Source organism: Lepisma saccharinum, chromosome 17 (genome assembly GCF_977018435.1).
Source record: "Lepisma saccharinum chromosome 17, izLepSacc3.1, whole genome shotgun sequence".
In the NCBI taxonomy this organism is placed as follows: domain Eukaryota; kingdom Metazoa; phylum Arthropoda; class Insecta; order Zygentoma; family Lepismatidae; genus Lepisma; species Lepisma saccharinum.
This window is the reverse complement of record NC_139245.1, coordinates 39523796-39537052: the sequence shown is the minus strand read 5'-3', so window position 1 is coordinate 39537052 and position 13257 is coordinate 39523796. Positions and strand designations below refer to the sequence as shown.

Genomic DNA, 13257 nt, shown 5'->3' with positions numbered 1-13257 from the left:
ACGCAATGATACACCATACTGACACTTTTTTGTAGATGAGAATAAAACTAAAACCATTTTATTTTAACAAAAGAAATGAGTGTATGTTTAACTTCATGGATGCATGATCATTAATGAACACACCACAATATTTTGAGCAATTCTTATGATGATCACTAGAGGCACATATTTTTGGTAAATAAAAAAGCAAAATTTCGGTACAAAAATGGAGTCAATTTCGGGTTCAAAAGCGGTAAATAAAATAAAATATCGGTGTTATAGCGGTGAAAAAATGGATGAAAAGTGGTATATAAAAAGACATATTGGTTTTAAAATTGTGAATATATCCTAAATTTGATTTAAAAACTACACTTATTCCACAGAATTAACATTTCACTTCTAATAGCACATTTGTGTAGTTATCAGAGTATTAAGTTTATTTCTGTGTAAAGGAGTCCATTTTTGCTTCTCCAATACTAACAGCAGAATTAATCAATTGTCCGGGAATTGCATAACTCTCAGGATAATTCAGACCTCAGAAGGTGTCGCGTCGGTCAATAAACCCTGAATTTCGTGTTTAAGAGTTAATTTCGCTTTTTGCAGTTCATTTCGCATTATTTCGTGTCAAAATATGGTCACAAAATGCATCTCTCATCTTTCAAAAACATGAAAAATTAACACTACAATGTGTTTTTTCAAATTTCGTTTTTTCGTTAAAAACGAAATATGCATGCCCCTAATGATCACACAATAACAACGCAACTTTCAGAGTACCAGAAAAAGGCATTGGTCATTGATAACATACAGAATTCACTGACATTTATAATAGTTTCCTAGGTAGGTGTGGTTGAACCAGTTCTGAATTAATTAGTTCTCACAACAAAAAAAAAAAAAAAAAAAACCTTTTTGTATTTACTTAACATTTTGCACCATACTTGGTCAGATAGAAATAATTAAGGAATAGAGGAGCTAAGTTGTAACCTGCCATTTCATTACATATATGTTATTGTTTTGAAGGTAATAATTACGTGTTCCTTGTAACATTAAATTCAGTAAATGTATGCTTGATTTATCACAGATGATAATGGAGTGAGTTGTGTACGAACTTTAGACATTGGAAATAATTTATAGTGGGACCCCAATTTTATGCTTCTGGATTTTCCATTTTCCTGCATTATACATTCAATCTTGATGTTCTCAATACAGCAAAATGTTTTAAAATTTTCATCGATTTTATATTATTCTATGTTTTAAATTATTATTATTATTATTATTATTATTAATATTAAGCTTAGTCCCCTGAAAAATGCACATCGAGGCTCCACTGATTTCCACTGTTGTTTTCAGTGTTGCCATACTGAAAAACATGTCATATTCCTAGTGCATATTTAAAATCCTTTCCCCAAGACATTTTAGTAAAATATCTTTTTGATTGAATTCTAGGTCTCCGGACAGATCCACCTGAAGGCATTGAAGCGACACCATTAGATCAAAAATGTTGCCACTGGCAGGCTTCAATCACAGGACCTGCAGGAAGTCCTTATGAAGGAGGAACATTTTACCTGTACTTGCAGGTTCCATACTGGTATGCTTATGCTCTGTAGCACAAGCTTTCTCATTACTTTTGTCATTGCACTAAAAAGGTGTCTCAAAAAGACTGAAAATTTTGAAATGGAGGTGTAGAGAAGAGAATAAATAGTTGCAAACTTGCAACAGATTTAATCATGGAAATGAATAGTACATAGGATGCCATTACAACAGTACATACCACCGAAGAGAAGGGTATATTATGTCTTGAAGACCTCCTGTAGATGACCATTCCTGCACACAACTTCCTGCAGTTCATAATTGGGAAAAGAGACAAGCGGTAGTCTATAAATATGGAGAAAGTAGTACTCACTTAACTTTATCCGCGAAACTATTTTTTTTTCGTTCTATTAATTTCAGTGGCCACTACCACCATCCTCGTTGGAACTTGCTGTACTGTTGCTTGGTGTGCGTCTTTTGTTCGTAGCCGCTAGGTGCGCTGTTGTCAACTACACGTCTGCATCCGTGTCGTCTGCTATTTCCCGGCGTTAACTGTTGTAGTAGGGGTGTGCCTGTTCACTATCGATGTTTAGCTCGTGCGGGAAGTGCATTATGGTATGTGTTTCCTGATTTTGGTGTCCACAAGTGTGTGGGCAGTGTGTTTGACTTGTACCTTTTGAATTTTATGGCTATTGTATTTGATGTGTTTAGCAGGACCAGGCTTTTTTCGCATCTGTTAGGTGCTGTTGGATTCTTTCATTGACATCTGATGGACCTGCCAATGTAATGTGCCTTGCACTTCACTCTGCATCGTATACACCTATGTTATCAAGGGGGGAGAGGAAATACGGCAGCCGGAGAACTACAAACAAAAGACGCACGCCAAGCAACAGTACAGCAAGTTCCAACGAGGATGGTGGCAGTGGCCACTGAAATTAATAGAACGAAAAAGAAAAAAAACAGTTTTTCGGATAAAGTTAAGTGAGTACTAGTTTCTCCGTATTTATTCCTGTAGTTGTTGAAGAACAGGAATCTGAGTGATCCTTTAGTTGTAGTAGGTCTAGTTGAAAGGGTTTGTGAGGAGGAATGGTCGTCATCTACTGGATGCCATCTTCAAGACCTTCAAGTATGCACTTATAACAGATTATTTTGAGGACTGATTATTTCTTCAGAGAAGAAGGAGGATAGAGATATTAACACCCCTCGGGCAAAATGAACTGTCCTTACTATTCATTGTGTAAAGGGACAAAGAAAAACGCGGTGAAGTTTTTCGAGCAGTGTTTGTAGAGCCTTTGAGTGAAAGGCCGCGTTGCTTCGTGCGTTGGCTGCAGAAGTTTATATGCGCAGTTGGCGTCGAGATCTCTGGGTATGGAGAATTCGCGAATTTGATAGTGCTATCGGCAGCAAGTTGCAGTTAGATATTCGGGGACTGTTTTTGTAGATGTCGTTTGCCTAGTGGACAGTTAACAGTGACATGTGTTCCGTACATTTGAACGTTCGCGTGATTGGGAAAAGAGCGTGCGGAATTTTATTGAAATACAGACTGTTTTCTCGTGGCAACTTTTATAGCGCGAGAAGTGAAAAGAACACTGCAAGTGTGTAGTTGTGAACTGAGAATTGCTAATCGAGGTGACGACGTTGATACCAAGTTCGACCTTTGAACTATGAATGCGGCACTGAATTACTTCGAGGGATAGACGTTGAAGATCTTCGAGGGAAAGAAGAAGCAGCGGAAAGAAGACATCAAGGAGCTTCTGCCAATAGTGTTTCCCCCTCTAGTGTCGAGAGCTCTCGAGATGTGTATTTTTATATCGGAAGTGTTGATTGCAGTAAAAGTGAAAATGCAGCGCTGAGTAAATTTCGTAAGTAGGTTGACCATATTCTTTTAATTGAGATTAAAGTGTTTATTTTCTGTTTATTAATCTATGTTACTTTTAGTTTATAACCTAAGATTAATCTAAGGCAACTGGAGGTAATTTTTGTATTAGTTTTAACTATGTAAAACAAAGCCCTCCAGCTTTCCAGGGCAAATTAAAAATTTATTAACGCTAGTTTATTTTAGAAGTTTGCAGTAAAAACAGTAAAGAATCCTTGGGTTTTCTTCAGCAGTTTTAAAGTGTAAATTAGAAATGTAAAACCAAAAATATGTTCTAGCGTAAATGAAACTGCGACATTAAAAGTCCAAGAACAACTTTTAATGTTATATTCTGTAGTAATAGCATCATATGTACTATTCATTTCCATGATTAATTCTCTTGCAAGTTTGCAACTATTTACTCTCTCCTCTACACCTCAATTTCAAAATTTCCCATCTTTCGTTACCTTAACTGTAATTCTGAATTTTTAGTGAACTTTCAATCTGCAACACATGTCCAGAAAGCCCAACCTAACCTAGGGGAACAACTTTCTGTGGTATATTACTTGCTTGAGAAACTGTCAACATCGAGTGAAGTACATTTCTATATTTCTGTATGTGGGTCTATCTACCAGAACCTCTTTGACCTGCAACAATGCAGTCTCCAGGGTGTACAGGTGTAATGACATACGGGCAAAAGGGAGGGCTCGACACGGGCTGAAGCCCCTTCCGCTGCAAAATCCTACAAACGTTTTATTGGTTTTTAAACCTGCAACTTTTTCACCTTTGGATGATGACTGCTGATAAAGGATGAGGCCCCCTCTCCTCCCTGAAATAAAATTCTGGCTACAGGTCTGATCACTAGGTGCACATATTTTTGGTAAATAAAAATGCAAAATTTCAGTACAAAAACAAGAGTGTATTTCGGGTTCAAAAGCGATAAATAAAATACAATTTCAGTGTTATAGCGGTGAAAAATCGGATCAAGAGCAGTATTTAGAATGACATTTTGGTTTTAAAATTTTGAATATATACCTAAATTTGATTTATAAACTACACTTGTTACACGAAATAAACATATCCCTTCTAATACCACATTTTATGTAATTACCAGAGTGTTAAGTTTATTCTTGTATAATGGCATCCATTTTTGCTTCTTAAATATTTACAGGAGTACTAAGCAATTTTCCATGAATTGCAGGATAATTCAAACTTCAGAAAGTGTCGCATAGGTAAATAGACACTAAATTTTGTGTTTGAGTCTATTTCACATTTTGCAATTAATTTTGCATCATTTTGTGACCAAAAAAGGGTAGAAAAATGCACCTTACACCTTTCAGAAACATCAAAAATTAACATTACAATATGTAATTTTCCATTTCGTGTTTTCGTCAAAAATGAAATATGCATGCATCTACTGATCACATAGTATGACCTACACAGAGTAACACTGAGGGAAACAGGGGCTAGTGACGTTGCTGGAATTCCTGGTGGCCAGTCCTTGGCTGCAAAGAGCTTCTATACAAGTGATGTGCATTGGCTGTCACAGTTACATATAAGAGGTTGATATTTGCATGGCTTCCAGATAGACCATTCCCCAAGACCCAAGTCTCCTTATTTGTGTAGTGTGTTTCACATGTTGCTACTTTTAATATTTCATGAAGTTTTTCCAAGAAATAACATAGGAAAGAATGTCTGATGTTACATGAAATATAATTGATTTGCTTTATTTTACTTCGCTTCTTGTGCCACTTTTGGCTAATTTGCAAAGATTGGGATGAGTGATATGATGAAATTGATGAATGAACACTCACAAACATCCATGCACAGGCTGGGATTCGAACCTGGGACGCCTGGCATTGTAGCGCATGGGTGCCCACAGGGGGATGTTTTGGGGGGATTTTTTCCCTTTAAATAATATAAAATTCAACATTATACCTATATTTCTACAAAATATATGTACAAATTTTACACCTTAAATGCACCGTATTTAATCCATTAGATGGACAAAATAAAGTGTTTAAGGGTAATTTCGAAGGGGGTGTGGGGGGGAGAGAAATATCCAACTCTTACATTTTAGCCCTTAATTGACACGTGGGTTCTTTGGGGGAATTCTGAATTAAACATTGGGGGCGACAGTATCCAACTCTAGGTCTTAGATTATGGCGGGTATTTTAGTTAGAGGGATTGAGCATTAAATTGAGGGGGTATCCAATTCTTGTATATTACTATTTTCTAGAGCTGTGGCGGAAATTCTGGTGTGGAGACTGAGAATTTTTTTTTTTTTTAAGTAGGTAATATTCACTCTTCAATATCAACAGTAAGTCTAAAATGGGCATGGAAATTTTTGTGGTAGGATTGAGTATTAAATTTAAAGGGGGAGATAGGAAGCTCTTGATAAAGTGTTAATTAAATCTTAGATTGTCAAGTAATTTCTGTAGTGGAGAGAGAGAGAGAGTTCGAACATTAAATTTTGGGGACTATTTAGCGATGTGGTATCCACACGTTTTCGACCCCGAATGTGCCAAAAGGGAAGCTGGAAAAGACTAAGTATCTCGAGATCCTAAGAAAGTATTGACACTCCATTAAATTAATATTCTTGAAAGCCTGCAAGGAAATGGATGCTAAAATTTTCTTGCTCGCTTCGCTCGAAATGGTGTGTTGCAAGCATGGTGGTTGGCGCTTTACTGAGGTGATTGTGAAGTTTTATATTACAGTTGCATTACAAGACATAAGCGATATTCTTGATATTCATTAATAACATCACTTCTAAAAATATAATGCTTAGTGTTGGTATACTGCTTTATTTAAAGCAGGTGCATCATTTGGAACAAACATATATGGAATCTGCATTTTTAACTTCTTGTCACAGGGAAATTTAACTTGAACAAATTAAATTTGCACTGAAGATAAAATCCACCTAATTATTGTTATGGGTTACTAAAATAATTATATTTACCCCAAGAAAATGGGGGTGATGAAGGGATGAGTTCTTTGAAAGAGAAATCATGTTATATTATCGCCCTGAGCTTAAGAATTTCTAGCTAGGGTTCTGCACTGTCTCATGAAACAATAATTGAATTGGTCATACAGCTGGAGTATGTTATTTGATTTGCCAAGGTTGAATTTTCTATCTTTATCTTAAGTTGTGTAACAATTTGTGTTAAATACTCAAATTGCCAGTTTTATAAACCCACTCACAAACACTATTTATAGTATCCACATTTACTACATTTAACTTATCAATGCTTTAAGTTTTTTTTTCGAAAATTGAAGAATTAAAAAATATGGACAGCTGAACATGGTATTTCATTCAAATAGATCTCAATTATTACGTATTCATCCAAACTATTTTTGGGGGATTATGATGAACGATTTTAGGGGCGGTCTTGAGAGATGGGCAACACTGTTTAGGGATGAGGGGCAGATCAAGTAAAGTGTTCAGTAAAGCTAAGAAGAAAGTTACTTTCGGTAGACATGATGTCGTAATTCAATACTTTGTGGGTATTACGATATGGTTTGGGGCGCGAATGATATGATTTGGGGGGGGGGGGATTGCACCATTGGCCTTGGGGGGGATGGGCACCCCTGTCGTAGCACGATGTTCACGTGAAATATTAGAAAACATGCAGAGAGAGAATAGAATTTACAAATAAATGTGTATCATCTTTTTATCTATAAATACAATCATAACAACTTGTATGTGTTTCATAATATGGTCTTCATGGGCCAAAGATACTGCAACTATTTAGTCAGTAATATTGATACTTTAGCAGGGACGGCCTAGAATCTGGTGCAGAGACCACATTTATGGCAGTAACCCTCTGTTGCTGCGAAGGAACTTGCGATCAACTAACTAATTAGGCCTATTGCTTGGTCAAGAAGCGACAATAATATAATCCCTTCTTCCCGAAGCAGCCAGCAGGGAAACAGGATTTTGTCAAATTAACCGTTCTGCGCTGTGAATGGACACCAGTTGGTACATAATTTTCTGTTTCCGAAACTGATTGAAAATGTAACTTTTTGCTGTTATGTGCAGTATAAGAATTGCATTGTTTCTAAAATTGGTAATTAGGTGAATGCCAGATAATTATCGTACTTGTTTATTTCTGTTCTGGAAAGTACAATGCAATGGATGTTTGTGCTTTATTAATTGTAAGGTGTTGGTAGTAAGCCATTTTCATCCATCTGCATCTTTTAATGTTGCTAAAAGCAAATGAAAATTACTTTTATCAATTGTCGAATGTTTGTTTTCCAGTGTGTGATATATTTATTTATACCTTTTTCTAGTTATCCAATGTGCCCTCCTGTTGTGAGGTTTATCACACGCATCTTCCATCCTAACGTGTCAAGACATGGGGATGTGGGTATTGATTCAATTCAGCATAACTGGAGCTTGGCCTTAACAATTTCAAAAGTTCTCATTTCAGTTCAGAGTCTTCTGACTGATCCATTCTGTCAGGTAATTTCAGTGGTTGATTTTTTAAATACTGTTGTAATTGATAAGTATTTTTAAAATGTTTTCGTTATATAGGTGGTAGTCAGCTGGAATGAGATGTGAAGTGATTCAACCTTCTTATCTCTTATTTTTTCTTATTGAAAGTTATCTTTCTGCCAGTTTTGATTAAGGTCAATGATGCAGATGAGTGTTAAGTAAATGAATGAAAGAAGCATGCACACATGGATGAATGGATGGTTGAGGAGGAAGAGAGAAAGAAACAAAGAATAAGGCCGAGACATAAACCTGGATCCCCCAGCAGTGGCACGTAAGATGACGGTAAGTCAACTACATGACAAGCTGAACCAAGTAGTAGTCATATTCAAACAGAAGTATCTTATGTGGATTAACTTTTGCTGTCTCCGAACCAGGTATCTAATTTTGTTCATTGGTAGTCTCTTCCAGTGATCCACCATCCTCTCTACCACAATCCACTCATTTGCATCACCAGTATATGCATCTTTGACATACACTATGTTGCCATTTGTCACCGGACACCCCATACCAGTACGTTAATCCGGTCGCAGCACCACATCAGTATCGTGTAGGGCCACCTTTCACCACAATGACATCCGCAACCCTTCGAGGAAGACTTTACACCAATTTGTGATACGTGTCAACAGGAATTTTGCCCCATTCCCCCTGCAAAGCGGCAAACAGCTCAGTGGTGTTTTTTGGGTGGCATGGCCTGGCTCTCAAGCAGCGCTCCAACTCGTCCCAAAGGTGTTCATTGGGGTTGATATCTGGACTTTGGGCTGGCCAAAGTTGCACACCCATGTCCTCGAACCACGTGTTGATAATGCCTGCTGTGAGACATGGAGCATTGTCATGCTGAAACAGGTATGGGCCAATACCGAATTGTTCCCACAATGTCGGTAGCGCAGAATTGTCGAGAACTTTTTGGTACGCATAGGCATTCATGTTTCCTTGAACTAAAACAAGAGGACCAAGACCAAACCACGAAAAGGAGGATCACACCATGATGCCACCTCTGCCGAATTTCACTGTGGGTACGATACAGTCCTGTAAGCAGCGTTCACCAGGCATACACCACACCCACACACATCCACCGGACCGCCACATCTGGTAGCGCGATTCATCACTCCATAGGATGGATTTCCATTGTTCGAGAGTCCAGTGGCGGCATTCCTTGCACCACTGCTGTAACCGACGGGTTGCATTGCAGGCTGTGATATGCGGCTTGTGAACTGCTGTGCGACCATGAAAACCAAGTGCGACGATCTCCCAGCAGACAGTACGATCACTTGCAGCATTACTGGAAGCCGATCGAAACTCCTGTGCCACCATCTGTAACGACTCCTTCCGGTTTGACTTCACCACACATTTCAAGTATCGACGGTCAGGATCTGTTAATATTTTCGGTTTACTCGGTCTGGGTCGGCATGTCATGACCCCCTCTCTCTTCCACTTCACGATAACATCACTCACTGTCGACCGGGGTATCTGAAATTTGTTGGAAATTTCAAGGGTCGAAGGCCCAAACCTGTGGGCTCCAATGATCATATCTCTTTCCGACTCACTCAGTTCGCGTTGTCTGTCCATATTGACTGCTGTAGCTGGTATGAGTGTATTCTCAACCGGCAACGCCTTTTATAGGTTGTGTAACGTGTACAGACGATCCTGAGCACTTTTTGAGGGGTGTCCGGTGACGAATGGCCACATAGTGTATATTCCCGCAGATTTAAGTTTTGGAAAGTTTTTTTTTGGGGGGGGCATAGATTTGCATGGGGTAGCTTAGTTGATAGAACATTGGGGTTAGATCTTGTGTGGTTATAAATTAAATATTATAATATTCATATGTCAGTTGATCCACATCCCGTTATTGAATGCATCCAGTGGCAGCTCTAAGAGGAGAACCACCATGCCATAGCTCTACTCTCACCAAAATATAGTTAAATTAATACATTTATGGACGAGGAGATCCTAATCTCTCACCGTTCAAGCTTACAGATGCCTCAATCTCCATGTGGCATCCCCAGCTCTTCCTACTCGTGGTTTGAGCCAGGTGCCATGGTCCAGTTGATGCATGTGTGGAGGTTTGAAAATGTACTAGCGGTGAATGAGGTAGTAGGGGACAGCTATGCTGGCCATAAGAGGAGCCAATTTTCATTTGGCCGGATGTGGGAGCTTTCGCATTGTGTTGACATAGTTGCCAACTTCAGAGAGAAGTCACTAATTCTGACCAATTCGGAATACCCATTGGAGAAGTACTTCGTGAGAAAAGTATCAATTTTTCTGGCTACTTTGGGAAGAACGAATGTAGATAACAATTTGGATATATGTGTCTCGAGGCCATTCACCTTTTCATTATCAAATTCTTCCCTAAGAAAAGATATATCCTTTCCTCTCACCCACTGCACATAGACACGCACATATTACAACTGAACTTCGAAAATATTTTATATATTTTTTTGTAAAAAAAAAGTCTAAATATGATAGGAAACTCTCATTACCGGGGAATTTTTTACTTTTATATTTAAAAAAAAAATGCTGAAAATTAATAGTGGCTGGAGATAGTATTATATCTAATTATTTTTAACCTTGTAGATTTATGTTTTTATTAATTATCTTGTTGTTATAACCGTGGCAGCTGGTACGAATTTGGCCGGGCAACATTATTAAAAATTAAAATCCTGCAATCTAACTTATACTAAACTAAATAAACCCGTATGAATTTCACTTGGAGATGGAATTCAATTTGTTGCATTACATTTTACAATTTTTGAATCCACATTTGCTGGATTAACCATATTTTATTTTTTGGTAACACTGTTTTTTGATGTGCCCTGCTGGAGTTGCAGAATTGTAATCAAAGCAAGGCAAGAATTTCCTGTGCAATTCAGTGTATATAATCATTCAATGTTATGAAGTGAAGTGTCTGATAATATGTGAAAGGTGAAGTGAAGGTGAATCAGATTAGTTTCAGAGTAGAACCTCTGAAATTTTGTCAGCATGTACATTTTAGAAAGCAGAATTCAATTTAAATTACCTCTTCCATTAGATTTCTATGACACACTAGCAGAGATTTTTTTTTTCATTTCTTGATCACGTTTGTACTACCCATCATACTAGCTGGCACTGAATATATCTATGCATGATATAGTAATTTTGGTTTACCTTATAAAAGTAGCATGAAGATAACAAGAAAAGTTGCAATGTTTTTAAATCTAGAATATGTGTATTGGCTCAGCCCTACATAGTACATTTTTTCCATTTTAAAGATGTTCTTTAAATCCGTTGGAGGTATTTCTTTCTGTGTGCATATAATACAAGCAAAGAAATGTGATTTTATCCTCTTTTCATGTATTTATTTGCAGGTGTGCATGGAGCCTGAGATTGGAAAGTTGTATCTTGAAGACCGGAAATCTTTTGACAACATTGCACGGTCGTGGACATGGAAGTACGCCATGCATGATGCTCTAATGCCATTATGACAAACAATAATTGTGTGAATCCAAGTGGATGCCACACAGATTTCTGAAGACTTGTGAATTTTGTCCAAGTATAATTTCAATTGTGTAATTAGATGCCAATCGACATGGACGAAGAAGCGATAGTGCCAGTGAACTTGTATTTATGTGGTTAGTACACATTGGATGTGATGCATTATATTAAATATGACATTCCAGTGAGTTATTGCAAGACATTAATGTGTGTAATTAATATTAACATTGTGGAAAGGTTAGAACTAGTGCAAACATGAGAACTTCAATTTTATGTCCTCCAGTCAAGTGTAATGATGTTGGTTTGATTCTAACAATGTACAAATATTGAATATACATTTCTGATAAATTAATCAAGTTTTATTTATATTCAGACTTATTTCAGTTTTCTGACTGCCATGTGGGAGACCTGGGTTCATTCCTGGGGGGGGGGGGGGTAATCTGTCGGAATTTTTCCAGCCTTGTCCCCCCGCATAAAGCAGCTCTGGGGTTCACCCAGCATTAAATCAATGGGTACCTGGGGGTTACAGGTGGCCACAGCATGCTGCTGATCACATCACCTCCAAAAAAGCTGAGATCGAGAATGTGTAGGGCTACCCCCCCACATCCCCTAAATCTGCCTTCATGACAGTGCTATGTGCATGGGGAACTTTTTGTTTTACCTAGAACTCAAATAGAATACTCTGAAAAATAAATACATTTCCAAATTTGCAGGGAATAAAAACTGCAGTGATAAATTGATATTCTACATTCAAGTTTTTTATTCGCCAACCGAGTTTTCATAGGTTCTGTTAACTTATGCCCCACTACCCCATCAGATGCTGTGAAATCATAATGACAGCAATAATCTTTAACATTGAATCTTGTTTATTTTGAAGCCACATGCATCGTTTATTGGAGCTAACTGGAATACAAGTAATAACAATGATACTCTACACGAAGTATTTTAGTAAGGAGGTACTCGCACTGCATCTTACTCTAATTAAGCAAATTGAAGAGCGAATCCATATTTTTTAGTTTTCATCTTCATTATTCCATTCATGAAATGACGTCTTTTTATTTTGTCTTTGGTTGGCTCTGTAGAATGAAGAACCTCTACCAAAACCAGGATACATCCCTCCATAATCAGGAAATATGTTCCTCAAATTTTGGGACCACCTTCCAAATCGATACCGAAAATCACCAAACCCTGGATAGAGGGAAGAATATGATGGGTTGTTGAGTCCTTCCTGATATGATCCTTCCATATTTTCAGCTGCAGGTTGCTCATTTGTTTCAGCACGGATATTCCCTCTTTCACCATATGCTTTCTTTTCTGTTACTAAACTTCTGAAGCAGAGGAAAAGTATCAGAAGAAGTGGAAGCACAAACTGAAATGAACAGGTAAGAATCACTGTATTTTGTATAATAGTAACATTTATTTTTGTATTTATAGAAAATTTTGAAGCCATTCCTTCAAATCTGGTTTTCTTTCATTTGTGAGCCCCATCAACCAGGAAATGTATTTAGCAGAGAGGTTCCTGTGTTAGCAAGTGGAAATGAAGCTGATGTCACTTCTTCACCCCCTTTTTGTGGAGAGAAATAAATTCTCTACCAGAATGTGATGTAATATTGAAAACCTTGCTTCCGAGGCTTATCACTGCAGATACATCACTCCACCTGGAAGAAGCAACAACTACCTACTTTGGACACGATAACCACATGCTGGGGCAACTTAACAATGTCCTAGTGATACACACTTTTCAAAACAACATCTGTTTAATTGCCCACGCAATACAATACAGACTCCAGGAAATAAAGTATAGAGAAAAGTTCTCTCTTGTTCTCATCCACTCAAGCTGATTCAATGACAATATAAAACAAGTAACTGCTAATTCCTAAAATGGCTCGGTAGCTCCGTGGTAGAACAATGGCGCAATGCCAGAGACACGGGT

The 13257-nt window shown here is 37.7% G+C and overlaps 1 protein-coding gene across 1 annotated transcript in view; it reads left to right on the top strand.

The window, feature by feature from the left end:
- morgue (modifier of rpr and grim, ubiquitously expressed) overlaps positions 1–11650 on the top strand; it is a 28366-nt gene extending 16716 nt beyond the window's left edge. Inside the window, exons 6-8 of the mRNA XM_083138579.1 lie at positions 1423–1564; positions 7652–7823; positions 11198–11650. Of these exons, the coding sequence (XP_082994705.1) occupies positions 1423–1564; positions 7652–7823; positions 11198–11314 (431 nt within the window). The 3' untranslated portion in view covers positions 11315–11650. The remainder of the gene's footprint in view (positions 1–1422; positions 1565–7651; positions 7824–11197) is intronic.
- The last annotated feature ends 1607 nt before the right edge of the window (positions 11651–13257 follow it).